The sequence below is a fragment of the Hyperoodon ampullatus genome (assembly GCF_949752795.1).
Source record: "Hyperoodon ampullatus genome assembly, chromosome: 18".
Lineage (NCBI taxonomy): Eukaryota > Metazoa > Chordata > Mammalia > Artiodactyla > Ziphiidae > Hyperoodon > Hyperoodon ampullatus.
The window spans coordinates 56,830,811-56,847,474 of record NC_136931.1 but is presented as its reverse complement, the minus strand read 5'-3'; the positions used below and the strand labels follow the sequence as shown (position 1 = coordinate 56,847,474).

Sequence of the window (16,664 nt, the reverse complement as noted above, 5' to 3'; positions counted from 1 at the left end):
ACCGTGTTGGATAGCACAAACGGAGCATTTCCATCACGGCGAAAAGTTCAACTGAACGGCGCTGTGCTGGACAACCTCTAGAGTTAACTGCCTTCTCGCTGGAGAAGATGCTTCACAAATAGTTCAGAACTCAGGGTCTCTTCTGATGTTCTGCTCACCTTGCAGGGCAGGTAGTTGGCGTGAGCAGAGCTGGAACTGGGCCTCTGGGTTGGGAAATGGACTTGCTGTGTGACCTCCTGTGAGGCACTGCCCTCTCTGAGCCTGCCATCCCTCACCTGAAATGAGGGAGCTGGCTGAAGTGACACTGATGCCCCTTGTAGCTTTTGGCCTCCTGTGATTCACGGGCCTGTGTGTCACCTGGAGACATGCAGAGGGCAGGAAGTATGTGAAGTGACCACACATGGGCTAGTTGCTGGGACACACAGGACGCTGCTCTGGCCGTGGATGAGGGCTCAAGCACAGAGCATCCCTCTGGGTCTGCATCTGCTGCTTCCCTCTCTGTGTTTTCTTTCCCTGGTTTGTGCGCATCTCTTGCTCCTACTCTTTCCTTCCGTCTATCTTATCTCTCTGCCTCCCTCTTTCAGGGTCAGCATTCTGGCTTTTCTCATTATGCCACTCGAGGTATGCACGTCCCTGTTTATTTTCCTCTCTCTCGCTTACAGTCATCTGTCTCCGACACTATCCCCGCGATCCCCACGGCCCCTGGGGATGTGGCACCCTCTTTCCCCATCTGCGAAGACTTCTTGGAACAGGGACCTGGGGAATCTCCATGAAATCCATCTCTAAAAAGGGTGTTTCGGGCACTGGGAGAAGCCTGTATTCCCGGGCCCCTCCCAGAGCAGGAATCTGGGGCCCAGGTTGGGTGCCAGCCTCTCCCAGGGTATAATTAGGAAGAGGGAAAGGGAGGAGGTAAATCCCTGGGGGGAGGGTGGGGAAACGGGCTCTTCGGCGTTAAAAGGGAGGGCCCGGAAGGGGTCCCTGGGCAGAGGATTCCGGCGGCCCACACGGCAGGACTGAGGCACTTCTTCCCCTCCACGACTCCCACGTGAGCGGCGTGCACCTCACCTTGGTTGGGGTGGGTCGCGAGAGCACAGGTGGGGACCGTCGGGTAGCGGGCAGGAGACTTGCTCCAGCCTTAGTTTCCTTACCTACGGGACGCACTTCGGAGCCTCGAATGCCCAGCCCACCTGTGAAGGTAGGCGAAACCCGAAGCGCTGAGAGGCTGGCAGCCGGGACAGCCCTGGCCAGGAGAGCGCTCCCCTCGGGCGTAGGGACAGCAGGAGGACGCCAGAGCGGCGTCATTAGGGTATTTGCGCCCATTACGCCTGTTCAGGCCCCGATCGCACGTCTGCCCACCCCTGCGTTTGTCGGCCGCAAGTTAAACGGGTCCCCGCGGGTTGGGGTGGCCCAGGATGGGCGGACGGGAGTGGCAGGCTGGGGTCTCTGACCCGGCAAGTGTTTTGAACCGTCCCCCGGCCCTCCCCCCCAGCCTAGGTCCTGGCCATGAGACCCTCACACCTCCACCTCTCCGCCGCCTCCGGCCCTTGGGGCCTCGAGAACCTTCTGCTGCCGCTACTGATGGCGCAACTCTGGGGTAAGGCCGGGGACAGGGCCCGGCGGGAGGCGCCGGACACCGGGGGCGATGGCAGAGTGGGCTTTTATCACCAAACCCCGCACACTTCTCCTCGCCTTGGGACCCCAGCACTCACCCACAGGTCCGGAGAAGCCCAGCCCCAAGTCAGACCCGCCCCTCTTCTAGCTCCGCCCTAGGTATCCCGCCCCCTTCACTCTTCCGGGATCCGTACTCCCCCTTTCTCCTCGCTGCGCCCTTTCCCCGCCCCTTCTTACTTCGCCCGATTTCACCCCAAGTCTTGCCTTAGCGTCCTCTGCCCTCGCCCCTTCTTCCGGCGAGTTGCGTTATTCCCACCCCTACTTTCACCCACCAGGAGCTGCTTTCTATCCCCGCCCCCTTCTGCCCCGCCTTGTTGCCTTCCTGACCTCGTGAAGCTCTCTGCAGCGTCCCTGCTCCTCCAGACCTAACCTGTTAGGTCTCCTTACTCCATTCTTATCCCCGCCTCCTTGCCCTTTCACGCCGTTCTTCTCCGCCCACTTCCATTCGGTTCCTTCGGGATCCCCAGTTTCCACACACACCCTCGAGTTCAGGCTGTGCCCCCCCGAAGCCCCGTCCCATAGCCCCACTCGGATCCCACACCCAGTGCTTGCCCTGCTGTCCTGCCTGCTCTGATCTCCACCTCTTTTCTTTCTCCAGTCGCGGAGGCTCTGCGGCTCCCCGGAGCCGACACGCCCTCGAGCCCCCTGGCCTCCGGCGCCCCTTGCCCTCACAGGTCGCAGCCCTGGCAGGTGTCCCTCTTCGATGGCCTCTCGTTCCACTGCGCCGGCGTCCTAGTGGACAGGAGTTGGGTGCTCACGGCTGCGCACTGCGGGAACAATAAGTAGGAAGAGCTCCTCAGGGATGCTACGGAGGGGCTATGGAGGCAGGCCCCGGGGAGGGGGCAGGAAGGGCTGGGGTACTTGAGGGTATGGAACTGCCAGCTCGATGTGGGGTCGGTCCTGGAGGGCTTCCTGTAAGAGGAGAGGTGGGGTTGTGCTGTGGCCACGAGGGGGCAGTGTGGTCTTTCTCAGCGTTTCTGGGCCCATCCAGAGCCACTGACCAGCTGATTCTGCTAGGGTTCCATTTAGCTGTAGATAGTTGTGTGCAGCAGACAGAAGTCAGGATCTGGTGTGGTTAGGACTTCAGAACTAAAAGAAATTGTTCTTCTCGTGAGTCCCCACTGAGGGAGGAAGAAAAGGGTAGGTTTACCAAGGTAGACCCTCTGCCCTCAATTCCTGCAGAACTTAGGGACCCAAACACCTGATCGTTCTTCCCCATGTTCCCCCAGATCAGGTCTCCAGCTCCTTCTCCCCTACCCACTCCCCCCTCAGACCCAGGAGTCTGGGTCCCCAGCCCTCTCCTCGATCAGATCCAAGAATCTAGGCCCCCAGCCCCTTCTCCCTCAGACCCAGGAGTCCCAGCCCCCAGGTCCCTCCCCTGCCAGGACCCAAGTGTCTATCCCCACCCCACTGCCTGTACCCTCCTTCCCAGGGACTCAGGCTTCAGTCTCAGTCCCAGTGAAGGCTTTGCATCCATAAGACTCTTCCCTCCCCAGGCGTCTGTGGGCTCGAGTTGGGGATGACCACCTGCTGCTTCTCCAGGGGGAGCAGCTCCGCAGGACCTCTCTTCCTATTATCCACCCCAAGTACAAGGACTCGGGCCCCATCCTGCCCGGGCGAACAGATGAGCATGACCTCATGCTCCTGCATCTGACCTGGCCCGGTGTGCTTGGGTCTCGAATCCAGCCTCTACGCCTGCCCGATCGCTGTGCCCAGCCCGGAGACCAGTGCCAGGTCGCCGGCTGGGGCACCACAGCCTCCCGAAGAGGCAAGAGCTGGGGGCCCTGGGGCCTGTATCCTGGGGAAGGAGGACGAGGGGCCTGGACTCCTGGGCCTGAGGGAGGGGGGTTTGGGAACCTGAGGCCTGGGTTGGGGACAGTCTGGGTATCTGGGCTCCTGGATCCTGGAGGATTGGGGGCTGGACCCCAGGATTACCTGATGTTTTCTCCCATCAGTGAAGTACAACAAGAGCCTGAGTTGCTCCACGGTCACTGTCCTGAGCTCCAAAGAGTGTGAGGTCTTCTATCCTGGCGTGGTCACCAGCAACATGATATGTGCAGGACTCACCGGTGGTCAGGACCCCTGCCTGGTAGGAACTGGCCAGAGGGGGTCTCTGACTCATGGGAGCAGCATAGGGAGGTTATGGGAAAACAGACATCCCCAACCCCATAGCCACTCCCAGCCCAATTTCATCCCCACGTCCAGCACTATCCCATTCCTCCCCCAACATCAACCCCATGTCCAACTCTACCTCCTTGGGTCCACCTTCTCATGCTCAGCCCTGTCCCCAAGTCTACTCTCAAGCCAATCCCCAGCCCTAAACCCCCTTCCCACCCCATCCTCAACCACATTCCCATCCTCAAGCCATGCCTAAACCCCTACCCCAGCCCTATCTCTAGATCCAGCTCCATCCCTCACCTACCAAGAGCTACAATCTCAGCTCCATCGACTCTCCATTCTCATCCCCCACCCAATGCCCCCAAACCCCAAGTCCGACTCCATCACACCCCCACGCCACCCCCAACCCCATCACAACCCCATCCCACCCCCAACCCAGCTCCAACCCTACCCAACACCCCCCTTCCCCATCACTACCCCAGACCCCCAAGTGGCAGCCTTTCCACTGGTGTATTTATTTGATCTCTCCTTCCTCCCACCCCCAGAGTGACTCAGGTGGCCCTCTGGTCTGTGATAAGACCCTTCAGGGCATCCTTTCATGGGGCGTTTACCCCTGCGGCTCTGCTCAGCAACCAGCTGTCTACACTGAGATCTGCAAATACCGCGACTGGATAGAGAAAACCATCCGCTCCAAGTGACCCAAAGGCCCTGCAACTGCTTCGCCATCTGCCCTCTTCCTCCTTCCTCCCCTCCTTCCCCCGCAGACAGCTGGACACTCCCCCTCCCCCACTCAAACTTCTGTCGCCCATCCACACCTATTAACATCTCTCGTCTTCCCTCATGCCTCCTGCCCACTGCTGTTCTCTGCCCGCGTTGAAGCCAAGATGCAGAAAGTGGTGGCAAAGTTTTGTTCATGAGAAACCAGGAAGCCGGTGGTCACTAGTCTCTGAGAGAAGTTATCAATCACCCAACCTGGCTTCCTCCACCACTCCCTGCTGTGTGACCTTGGGCTAGCCAAGCATCTTCTCTGAGCCTCAGTTTCCTCACCTGGAAAATGGGAACAATGAAGTGTGTACCTCATAAACGTGTTATGAAGAGACTATAACGTGTGTGTAGATCATTATGGTAATTGTCATGCAAAGTACTAACACAGTGGGTAGTGAGTTCTGATTAAATGGCAACAGGTCCTGGTGGGAATGTGTGTGATTTTGTGTCCTGGGGAGAAAAGCACAGGGGTACCCTACAATCCCAACCCCCCGTACCATCCCCATCCCTCAGGGCTGATGGGAGAATTACATTCCTCACCCTCCTGTCAAGTTCCATGAAGCACCTCTTAACCACTTCCTTCTTCCCTCCCACTGTTTCCCATGTCTGGGTCTACCCAACATCTGTTCCTTCTGTCCCAGGAGGAACTGGGCTGTCTCTGAGTCATCTGGTACCTTCTGTGCCTTCCTGGGGCCACTGGAACTCAAGGGACCTCACCCTGCATCCATCTCAGCCTCTAAGACCAGAGCACCTCACCCCACTTCAGTTGCTAAGTTTATGCAAAGAAGCCCTCTGAAATTTAGAGGAAATTTTTTGGTTTCTTTGTTAGATCCATCCCCATCCCCTCACCTACTACCGGCTCCAATTCCAGCTCTACCACATCTCCATTCTCATTCCCTGATCCAACACCCAGACACCCTAAGTCCAACTCCATCCCCACCCCCATCCCAAATTGGCTTTGAAATTTTGTCCTGAAAATTAGGAGGAGGGGTTCTTGTCCTCTCCCTGAAACTGTCCCTGTGTAAATATTCCCATGCTAGGGGCTATTATACACAGAATCCAGGCAAAGCTAACAGAAGTTTCAGTGGCTCCACTTAGCCCAGACTTTGGAGTGGTAACATAAGCAGAACACAAGCACAGTAGAAATTTTCCCTCCAGCACAGGTTGTTTTGTCCACTCGCCCCCGCCCCCACTTCTTTTTTTGGTGAGGCTTGTGGAATTTTAGTTCCCTGACCAGGGATCAAACCCGGGCCCTTGGCAGTGAGAGCGTGGGGTCCTAACTACTTCCCTGTTTCCCCTTTCAAACACCAATTTATTTATTTATTTTAAAATACAGTATTTCAGTTTCATTTTATTATTTTTATTTTTAAATATTTATTTATTTATTTATTTATGGCTGCGTTGGGTCTTCGTTTCTGTGTGTGGGCTTTCTCCAGTTGCTGTGAGCCGGGGCTACTCTTCGTTGCGCAGGCTTCTCATTGCAGTGGCTTCTCTTGTTGAGGAGCATGGGCTCTAGGCGCGTGGGCTTTAGTAGTTGTGGCTCGTGGGCTCAGTAGTTGTGGCACGTAGGCTTTAGAGTGCAGGCTCAGTAGTTGTGGCGCATGGGCGTAGTTGCTCTGTGGCATGTGGGATCTTCCCAGACCAAGGCTCGAACCCGTGTCCCTTGCACTGGCAGGTGGGTTCTTAACCATTGGGCCACCAGGGAAGCCCACACCAATTTATTGAGCACCTGTTGTATGGCAGGCCCGGTGCTGGGCACCGGGAACACAGTGGTGACCACAAGGTCCCTGCCCCACAGAGCCCACAGAAGACGGGGGCACAGGGTTTGAGCAGAGACTACACAGCTCTCTTCTGCTGACTATCCCCCCACTCCTATTAGCACACCCAGGAAACATCTATCAGGCTTATCAGCTGAGTTCATTATGCAAGAATCAGAAGTGAAGTAGGAACTTCACTAAGCGAAGTAGGAATTCAAAAACTCGATTCATTTTTAAAGGCAATTCACCCATTCCTTTAGTCACATCATAAATGTTTACTGAGCCATGTCCTATGCCAGGTCTTGGAGATGAATCAGAGTGAGCCCTACCTTCAAGAAGCTGCTAGTCAGGTCAGGAAGCCTTAAATTCTTGTCATTCGGGTCTCCATTTAAAGGTCACTTCTTCAAGGAGGCCTTCCAGGGTTGCCCTGGCTAAAGGGGTCTCCCCCTGTACTCCTCCTCCATGGCCACTAATCCATTGCTCTGTTTATTTCTTTTGCAGCACTTGTTATAGCAAAAGTGATCTCATGTATCTGTTTACTCCATAATGGTCTGTCCCCTACTTCCCCTCACCTAGTCAATGTGGGCAGGGACTCTGATTTATTCACTGTGGTTTTCTAAGCACCCGGTCTGATGCTTGACACACAGAAGGCATTCAACACATTGTTGAATTAACAAATAAAACAAATTGATCAGTGCTGTAACAGAAGGAGGCATAGGGTGCCCCAAGAGAGCCCAAGGACTCCTCCTGAAGGAATAAGGGAAGGCTTCTCAGGTGAGGGGATATATGCATGGGGTTTTAAAGGATCAGTAGGAGTTCACCAGGAAGAAAATATATTTCTGTAACTCACTGTGTGACTTGAGCAAAAAGCTTGAATGCTCTCTCTACCACAATTATCCCCATTATGAAATAGAGATTGGTTAGAGAATTAAATGAGAAAGCATACATGAAATGTTTAGCCAGCTGCCTGGCACAGAGTAAACAGTCAATAAAGTTAGCAATCAAAATGTTCTGTAGGGCTTCCCTGGTGGCACAGTGGTTGAGAGTCCGCCTGCCGATGCAGGGGACACAGGTTCATGCCCCGGTCCGGGAAGATCCCACATGCAGCGGAGCGGCTGGGTCCGTGAGCCATGGTTGCTGAGCCTGTGCGTCCGGAGCCTGTGCTCCGCAATGGGAGAAGCCACAACAGTGAGAAGCCTGTGTACTGAAAAAAAAAAAAAAAACGTTCTATAAAGCAGTTAGTATGGCACTTAGCACATAGTGGGTATTCAGTCCCTGGTCTCGAGGACTTCCCAGTCTGCAGAGGGTATAAGGCAACTTCAGCCATGGATAATATGTATTATGATGGTGGCAGTGCAGGGCTCTATAGGTGAGGGACAAACATATTTATTGAATGCCTACCACAGTTGTAAGTGCTTCATATGTGTTAATTCACATAATCCTCCCACAACCCCAGTTATTATTGCTGCTTAATAAATGGAGCAACTGAGAGAGGTCCAGTGACTTACCCAAGGTCACACACTTAATAATTAACAGCATTGAGGTTTGGACCCACATGGTCCAGTTCCACGGTCCATGCTCCAAACCACTAAATCATGGTGAGTTGTACACATTCAAGGGGAGCCCAGACCCAGCCTGATAACCAGGCTTACAGCAACAGAAAGTGGAAGAAGCCTGGAAGTGCCCAGGCTGGAAAAGATGGACTCTGCCTGGAGAAATCAGAGAAGGCTTCCTGGAGGAAGGGGCATTTAGGTTGGATCTTGAAGAATGAGTTGGAGTTCACTGGAAAAAGAAAGATGTGGAGAAAGACATTCACTCATTCAATTAACATCTCCTGAGCACCCCCCCCATGATCCCAGCCCTGAACAGGGTGATGTGAGGGACACAGAGATGAGTCAGATCTGGGCTTGGCCCTCCAAGGGTTGCCCATCTGGTGAGAAGGAGGGATGGGGGAGAGGCAGGAAAGATGAAGTGATGGGAAGGACAGTGGAAGGGAGGAGATGGGCGGAAAAAACAAGACCATGTTCTCAGGACTTAGTCAAGATATGGTGGCATTAAGAGAATGGGAAAAGTGCTTAGTTCCACCTAGGTTGGGCGCCTGGATCCTTGGAGTGGTGAGGATGTGAAAAAGGAAGTAGGTTATGACAAGAATGAGTTAACCCTTGAAAAAAAAAAAAAGAGAGAGAAAAGGGGCTTCCCTGGTGGCGCAGTGGTTGAGAGTCCGCCTGCCGATGCAGGGGACACGGGTTTGTGCCCCGGTCCGGGAAGATCCCACATGCCGCGGAGCGGCTGGGTCCGTGAGCCATGGCCGCTGAGCCTGCGCGTCCGGAGCCTGTGCTCCTCAACCGGAGAGGCCACAACAGTGAGAGGCCCGCATACCAGAAAAAAAAAAAAAAAAGAATGAGTTAACCCAGTTGGAACCGTGCTAGGAGAGGCCTCTGTCCTCACGGAAAGGGGCCCAAATCCCCAGTGCAGGGAGGGTTCTGTGGGTGTGTACACATGTGCAGCTCTCTTTGTGGTCTCTGCCACTCCAGACAGTGCTTCTGTCTCTCTTTCCTTATCTCATCCTGCATCCTTCAATGTCTTTATCTCCCTGTTTTGTTTTTTTTTCTTTCTCCCTCTTTCCCTGCCTCACCCCATCCTGCCTTCTTGCTTGCCTTCTTTGCTCTGAGTCCTGACTCTTTCTTCCACTCCTTGCCTGATTTCTGGGAGGTCTTTCTATGTAAACCTCCAGCCTGCCCAGTGCCTTGGTCCCAGCCCACTGCAGCTACATTCAAGATAAACTTGCTTCCACCCCAGGACTCCACCGTAGGGATCTTCCTCCTTTCCCTCTTCCTCCTCCAGGCCACAGAATATCCTGTATGTAGATGCTGTAACCAGAAGTCAGGGTTACTGAGGGCCCCTTCCTCTGGTGAACCCCAGAAGGACTATACAACCCAGAGGCCCTCCCCCATTTAGCAGGATCCCTGAGCCCCTCCCCCATTTCACGGGATTCCCTGATGCTGCAGGCCACCAGCTCATCCCGACAAGTGGCCCCTCTGTACTGTCTTCCTTCCCAAGGCCCCCAGTCAAGGCTCTTGGGCTTCCCCCTCCCCTGGGGTATTTCCCAACCCAGATTAATCACCGGGGCGGCCCCAGGGAGGAGGAATATAGTATGGTATACCATAAAGAAGCACGGACTTGGAGAGCAGGCTCGAGGACCAAAGCACCCTGGAGGTCATGAGGCTGGGATTCATCTGTGCTCTGCTTTCTCTCCTGGAAGGTGAGGTTCCTGCCGTACTGCCATCATGCTGCCCCTCCATGGCTCCCCAGCGCCCCTCTACCATGCTCTTTGTCCCCCAGGCGTCCACTCCTGCCCTCTAGGCATCCCAGCATCTGTCCCCAGCCCTCCCACCTGGCTCTTCACCAACCCTTCTGCCTCTCATCCCCACCCCAGGGCAAAGCTGGGCAGACAACCGAGCCATCGGGGCCAAGGAATGCCGCCCCAACTCGCAGCCCTGGCAGGTTGGGCTCTTCTTTCTCACCCATCTCTTCTGCGGGGCGACCCTCATCAGTGACCGTTGGCTGCTGACAGCTGCCCACTGCCGCAAGCTGTGAGTGACCTGGGCGGGCCACTCTGGGGAGGGGCTGGAGGTCAGGAAAGGGAGAGAAGGCAAGGAGCCTCGTAGAGGAGGGAGGGAGCTGTGGACAGGAAGGGCTGAGCCTCCATTTCTGTTCCCCAAAGTTCAACTCTTTAGAATGACAAAATGCCCACTCTCCAAATTCTAGCGTCCAAAAGAATCTGTTGCTAAGAGTGTAAATTTTGCAACTTAGACTCTTAGAAGCCTAGACTCTGACCCAGAAAAATCCAGAGTTGTAGAACCCTAAAATCTTGGATCCAGGAGATATTACATTCGCTTCACTAAATTGTAGAATCCTAAATTCAGAGACTGGTAGACTCTGAGAAGCCTGGAGCAGTGCTGTCCAATGGAAGTATAGCCCCAATCACACAGGAAAGTTTACGTTTTCTAGTAGACACATTAAAAAAGGTAAAAAAGAGATAAGTAAAATTAATTTTAATAATAGATTTAACTTGCCATCTCAAAACATTATTTCAACATGTAATTATCAATTTTTAAATATTTATGAATGACATAGTTTACTCTTTTTTTTATACTAAGCCTTCGAAATCAGACATGTATTTTACAAGTACGGCATAGCTCAATTTGGACTAGACAGATATCAAGTGCTCAATAGTTGTGCTGGATAGCGCAACCCTAGAATCTTAGATTCAAACTGTTCTAGCTAGGTTCATTGAGTACAGAAGCCCATATCTTAGAATCTCTGAATTACAGTATCCTAGAATACTGTGATCTGTAGAATTCTAGAATCTTGAACCAAGAGAATTCTAGAAGCTTATATTCATACATGTCTAGAATCTGGTGGATTTAGTATCCCAGCATGCTATCATTCAGGATTTCTAAAATCCCCAAAGTTTTAACCAAGAGAATTCAAGAGTTTCAAACTATTCGAATCCTAATCCTTACACTTCTAAAATCAAAGATTTCTAGAATTCTAGAATGATGAAATTCTTGTCTTATTATCCCAGAATATTAGAAGTCTAGGTTCTTTGTTTCCTAGATTTCATTCAGATAATTAAAAAATCCTAGACATTTATTTATTTATTTATTTATTTATTTATTTATTTATTTATGGCTGAGCCAGGTCTTGGTTGAGGCATGAGGGATCTTCGTTGCAGCATGAGGGATCTTTTTTTTTTTTTTTTTAGTTGCAGAATGCAAACTCTTAGTTGTGGCATGCATGTGGGATCTAGTTCCCTGACCAGGGATCAAACCTGGGACCCCTGCACTGTGAGCGTGGAGTCTTAGCCACTGGACCATCAGGGAAGTCCCCAAAATCCTAGACTTTTTGATCCAGAGAAATCGAAAACATTAGAATCTCGAATCCATAAGATTCTAGAACTTGAGCTTCATAGAATTCTAAGATCGTGGATTTCTAAGGTGTTAGAATCTTAGAATTCCAGAATCTTAGATTCTGGGCATTCTAACAGAATTCTACAATCTACCTGATGCAGAAATCCTTTTTATATTATCTGGGGAAAGGGGCCATCCCTCCTGTTTGATATTCTTCCCTCTAGGAATGAAGCACAGAGGCTATACAGGATGCTGTGTGAGAATTTCCCATCATGCATCACTCTATGCTGGAGCCTCTTTTAGCTCAGGCCTGTACATCAGGCTAGGAAAACAATGTTCAGATTTCAGCCCCAAAGACAAAGAAGGGGAGAAGCAGAAATATGGAGGTACAAGAGATTCAGGAACAGGGACAAGTTGGGGCTGGGAGGTGGGCTTGGGACTGGTTTCCCAGACACAGAAGCAAGGCAACAAGTTGACAGAGAGGGAAAAGGTAGAAATAACCCCTCATACTCCTCAAACCCTGAGTTCTCAGTCATTAGCCTCGTCCCTAATGTTAGAGCCAGAGTCTGGGGGATGGACATATAGACCCCTTGAGGGTCCCCAGCTATCCAGGGCATGAACCCAGAGTAGAACAAGTGGACTGGGACTGCAGTGAGAGGGCTTGAGGCTAGACCTCAGGAAGAAATACATTGAGAGATGAGGGATTTGGCAGACAGGGAAAGCCTGAGCCTACAGATGACCCCCAACTTGGGGATTCTCCATATCTCACCCCTTCCATACAAACCAAAGCACACAGAGCCACTCCCTACAGAAACCACCAGACCTGTGGGGGCAGGGGGTGGGTCTGTTTTTGGGTGGTAGGTGGAGCCTCCACCTGTCTCCATGGTTCCAGGGGACTCAGGTCACCACTAAGGCTCCAGGTGGGGCAGAGAGGAAGGTGTTTTACTTGACATGGGGCTAGGAAGAGGTGTGAGCTTTGGGGGAGAGCTACAAAGTTAGAGGTAGACAAAGAGATGGAGTAGGAAGCAGGGGCCCAGAGAGGGTGTGTGCCTTGCTTAAAATCACACAGCACTCTATGTCACACGAAGATGATAGGGGACCAGAGAGGGTGTGTGTGCCTTGCTTAAAATCACACAGCACTCTATGTCACACGAAGATGATAGGGGCCCAGAGAGGGTGTGTGTGCCTTGCTTAAAATCACACAGCACTCTATGTCACACGAAGATGATAGGAGTCCAGAGAGGGTGTGTGTGCCTTGCTTAAAATCACACAGCACTCTATGTCACACGAAGATGATAGGAGTCCAGAGAGGGTGTGTGTGCCTTGCTTAAAATCACACAGCACTCTATGTCACACGAAAATGATAGGGGCCCAGAGAGGGTGTGTGTGCCTTGCTTAAAATCACACAGCACTCTATGTCACACGAAGATGATAGGAGTCCAGAGAGGGTGTGTGTGCCTTGCTTAAAATCACACAGCACTCTATGTCACACGAAAATGATAGGGGCCCAGAGAGGGTGTGTGTGCCTTGCTTAAAATCACACAGCACTCTATGTCACATGAAGATGATAGGGGCCCAGAGAGGGTGTGTGGCTTGTGGAGAGTCACATAGCATCCTGGTGGACAGAAAAGAGGACAGGGGCTGAGAAGACACCTCACCTTTATCCCACCTTGACCTCTGGGACCTGTCCAACAGGTTTCTGGGGGTCCGACTCGGGGAGCACCACCTCTGGAAATGGGAGGGTCCAGAGCAGCTGTTCTGGGCCAAAGACTTCTTCCCTCATCCTGGGTTCAACAAGGACCTCAGTGCCCAAGACCACAATGATGACATCATGCTGATTCGTCTGCCCAGGAAGGCTTTTCTGGGACCTGCCGTGCAGCCCCTCAAACTCAGCCAGACCTGCGTCTCCCCAGGCACCGACTGCCTAATCTCAGGCTGGGGGGCCACATCCAGTCCTAACGGTACAGCCTTGTCCACCACACACACCCTATGTTTCAGGGCTCTGAATCCCCTCTCTTTTTCTGTCTCTGCTTTTGCATCTCTGTGTTCTATCTATCTATCACCTATCTATCTATCCATATATTTCATCAGATCTAAATGCTATAAATTATAAGATGCATCATTATTCTACAACCTGCTAAAAACGAGAAAAGGAAAAAAAAAGGTCCCATCTATGCTTGTATGACATCATTTACTCAAGGCACATCCTGATTTCAGAGATGTTTAAATGTGAAAATATATGCATCTTAGAATTGAAATAAGGTCTACGTCACTCAGAATCAACAAATCCATTAGTCAAATTTGGCCTCCCACAGCAGTACTGGTTTTCAAAATGTCTTGAAAAAAAGAAAAAACCCTCAGTTTGTTGCTGCCAACATTTAAAACCTGAGAGATTTTACATCAAAGCCAAGTTTCTGGATTCGCTTGAAAAATTCAAGACTGGCAATGCTGGGTTCATATTTCTAAAATAATGACCATTATTGGGCAGATTCAGTGGAGGCTGCCCCCTTCAAACAAGATACGGGTTCTGTGGTCCACTGCAGTGCACCCCAAGGGCTGCTGTTTCCCTACAAGGCCCCCTCCCCCCACTTTCCCTCTATTTCTATCTAGTCTCTCTAAATCTGTATCTCTGTCTCTGTCAGTGACCATCTCCCTATAAATGTCTCCTCCCCCTTTATCTCACTGCTTCTCCCTGGATATCTCTGGGTCTGTTTCTCCCTATTTCTTCATTTCCTCCTCTGAGAATCTCTTTCCCCTTAAGAGGTCTCTATCTCCTGCCAAGGTCCCTCTTTTTCTCTGTGTGAGTTATGTACGTATCTCTCCTTGTCTCTCTTTTTTTTTTTTTTTTGCGGTACGCAGGCCTCTCACTGTTGTGGCCTCTCCCGTTGCGGAGCACAGGCTCCGGACGCTCAGGCTCAGCAGCCATGGCTCACGGGCCCAGCCGCTCTGCGGCATGTGGGATCCTCCCGGACCGGGGCACCAACCCGTGTCCCCTGCATCGGCAGGTGGACTCCCAACCACTGCGCCACTAGGGAAGCCCCTCTCTTTGTCTCTTGACTCTCTGCATCTTTCTCTCTCTCTCTCTGGCCCTCTCCCCGTCATATCCATCTGTTTCTCTTCCATGCTGTGATTCTGTTGCTTTGTCACTTTCTCTTGTTTTTGTCTTTGAGAGTCTTATGCTGTGGCTCCATGGTTCCATCTTAGGAAAGTGGGGGGGCGGTGCTGAGTGTGATGGAGACAGCTGCTGACCTTTTCTGGACCTCCTTCCCCAACAGTGCAGTACCCACTCACGCTGCAGTGTGCCAACATCAGCATCCTGGAGCCAAAACTCTGCCATCGGGCATATCCAGACCACATCTTCCACCACATGCTCTGTGCCGGCCTTTGGGAGGGTGGCCGGGGCTCCTGCCAGGTGAGACCTCCTCTGGGAAGGAGAGGGATGGGTATCCAGGGTCCTGGAGGAGAAGGGAGTTGGGGCCCCAGACTTTCCTAGATCAGAGCAAGGAAGGAGCTGGGAAACCTGGGTCTTGGGAAGGGGTGGGACCAGGGCCAGGATTCCTGAATCTAAAGGAGGAGGGGACTGGGGGTTGGACTCTATGTCCTGGGGAAAGAGCGGTCCACATTGCTGGGTCCTAGGGGGAGGTGGGGGCTATGAGCTTTTACTCCTGGGTCTGAGGGAGGAGGGACTGGAGACCTGGACTCCTGGGTATTGTAGGAGGAGGGAAGTGGGAGCTTCCTGAGAGGGAGAAAGTGCCTTGTGTCCTGTCCTGAGTAGACTGGCCTAACGGTTTCTCTGCTTTTCTTCCGCGCACAGGGTGACTCTGGGGGCCCCCTGGTTTGCAATGGGGCCCTGGCGGGTGTGGTGTCTGGGGGCTCGGAGCCCTGCTCCAGCCCCCGGCGCCCTGGTGTCTATACTAGTGTGTGCCACTACCTGGACTGGATTCGAAAAACCATGGAGGACAACTGAGACCTCGCGCCTTGGAGGAAGGGAGGGTGGGCGCAGGGTAGGAGGGTTTGCAAGACTCCAGCCTCAATGGTCTCCGCCTTTGGCTTCGGCTGGCCTGGAGACGCCTTCTGGATATTCAAGTTCCCAGCTTCTGGATATTCAGACCCTGGCCCCCGCGAACTATAGAGCCGCGCCCCCTTGAAAGGAGAGGAGGGACACCTCCGCCCCTCTTGGCCCCATATCTATGACGTCACCAGAACTGCCACCGCCCCCATGGAACGGCATCACCTTTGGCTCTACCGCAGTAAAGACATCCACTAAATAGCTCCTCCCTTCCGAGCTTTGCCCAATGAGATTTCCCCTCTGGACGCTACCCCTTGTGGCCACGCCTCCTTCGTCATAGATCCAGCCTCGTGATTTCACGGGAGGGTAGCTTCCCCACGTGGAACTCAGGCAGCGTGTCTCTGCCCCGCTCTGGCCCCGTTCTAGGCGTGTCCAGGGTTTGAACCGGTTCTAGGCGTGTCCGAGGTTTGAATCCTGGCGGGGGCCTGACCGGGAGAAGTTGGGAGAGATTCTCTGTCCCCTCCGATCCAAAGGATGATTTTACATTAAACGTGCGGAGCCGCGCCTTCCTACTGCCTGTTTTGTGAGCTAAAGGCTGGGGAACGGGTGGGCGGTGGAGGGCAGAGAGGGAACCACCACCGCGTTGCAATTCCCCATAAGCCCCGAGCAGGTCCTGCCTAAGTCTGTCTCCATCAGCCCTATTGCAGCAAGGCTCCTGGGTTCTGCTTGGGCTGCTCCCATCGCCCCCAGGGGAAGGGGAAACCAGGTCACAGCGCCTCCCAAACCTGCCTTTCCGGAATCTGGACCTCTCAGGGGGTGGGCCGGGCCAATCCGCCCTCAGAAGTCGGGACCAAGAAGACTGGCTTGTCTTCCATTCCAGGTTACTGGCAGCTCCCTCCTCCCACAAAAACCCAGGCTCCAAATGACTCCTTCCAGAAAGACTTAAGAATCCAGCTGCCAGCTCCTCCTCGCTCGGACCTCAAATCCGGGCCGCAGCCCCCTCCCCCCTCAGAGCCGGGAGTCAGGGGCCCTCACCCGCTCTTCGCTCGGACCAGGACGTCTGGGCCCGCAGCCATTTCTGTTTCAGACCCAGGCGTCACAGCACTAAGCTCCTTCACTCCCAGCCCTCAAGAGTTAGAGATTCCATAGTGGCTGTATCAATTTACAAGTATAGACACCAAGGGGGTAAGAGGGGAGGGTGGTGGGATGAATGGGAAGATTGGGATTGACATACATATGCTAATATGTATAAAATAGATAACCAGTGAGAACCTGCTGTATAGCACGGGCAACTCCACTTCACTTCGTTGTACAGTAGAACTTAACACAACATTGTAAAACAACTAGACCCCAATTTAAAAAGAAAGTTAGAGATTCCAACTCCTCCTCCCTCAAGATTCTCCGTTCAGCCCCTGAGCCTCGCCTCACTCA

The 16,664-nt window shown here is 52.8% G+C and overlaps 2 protein-coding genes across 5 annotated transcripts; both read left to right on the top strand.

Annotated features, from left to right (window-relative positions):
- Window positions 1-926: 926 nt before the first annotated feature.
- Window positions 927-4,976, top strand: LOC307066017 (kallikrein-10-like). Of its 4 annotated transcripts, none has more exons than XM_079723064.1 (6): window positions 927-1,045; window positions 1,490-1,594; window positions 2,270-2,453; window positions 3,168-3,439; window positions 3,627-3,760; window positions 4,335-4,976. In XM_079723064.1, exons 2-6 carry the CDS (start codon window positions 1,504-1,506, stop codon window positions 4,485-4,487), a joined length of 834 nt encoding a protein of 277 aa, XP_079579190.1. In that variant the 5' UTR covers window positions 927-1,045; window positions 1,490-1,503; the 3' UTR covers window positions 4,488-4,976. The 4 variants fall into 4 exon arrangements, with proteins under 4 accessions (XP_079579190.1, XP_079579189.1, XP_079579192.1 ...); XM_079723063.1 differs by having other exon boundaries at window positions 976-1,195; XM_079723066.1 differs by lacking the exon at window positions 927-1,045 and adding an exon at window positions 1,057-1,075.
- A 4,554-nt stretch (window positions 4,977-9,530) lies between these two features.
- LOC307066024 (kallikrein-9-like) lies at window positions 9,531-15,800 on the top strand (the record flags this gene model as incomplete). Its single annotated transcript, XM_079723077.1, has 5 exons — window positions 9,531-9,573; window positions 9,748-9,904; window positions 12,920-13,185; window positions 14,500-14,636; window positions 15,039-15,800. 5 exons carry the CDS (start codon window positions 9,531-9,533, stop codon window positions 15,189-15,191), a joined length of 756 nt encoding a protein of 251 aa, XP_079579203.1. The 3' UTR covers window positions 15,192-15,800.
- Window positions 15,801-16,664: the final 864 nt, after the last annotated feature.

Excerpts from the sequence above, each read along its gene's own strand:
- LOC307066017 (XM_079723064.1), top strand. The coding sequence starts at position 1,504 with ATGAGACCCTCACACCTCCACCTCTCCGCCGCCTCCGGCCCTTGGGGC. Across the intron at positions 1,595-2,269 it reads ACTGATGGCGCAACTCTGGG|TCGCGGAGGCTCTGCGGCTC; the intron begins GTAAGGCCGGGG and ends TTCTTTCTCCAG. Across the intron at positions 2,454-3,167 it reads GCGCACTGCGGGAACAATAA|GCGTCTGTGGGCTCGAGTTG; the intron begins GTAGGAAGAGCT and ends TTCCCTCCCCAG.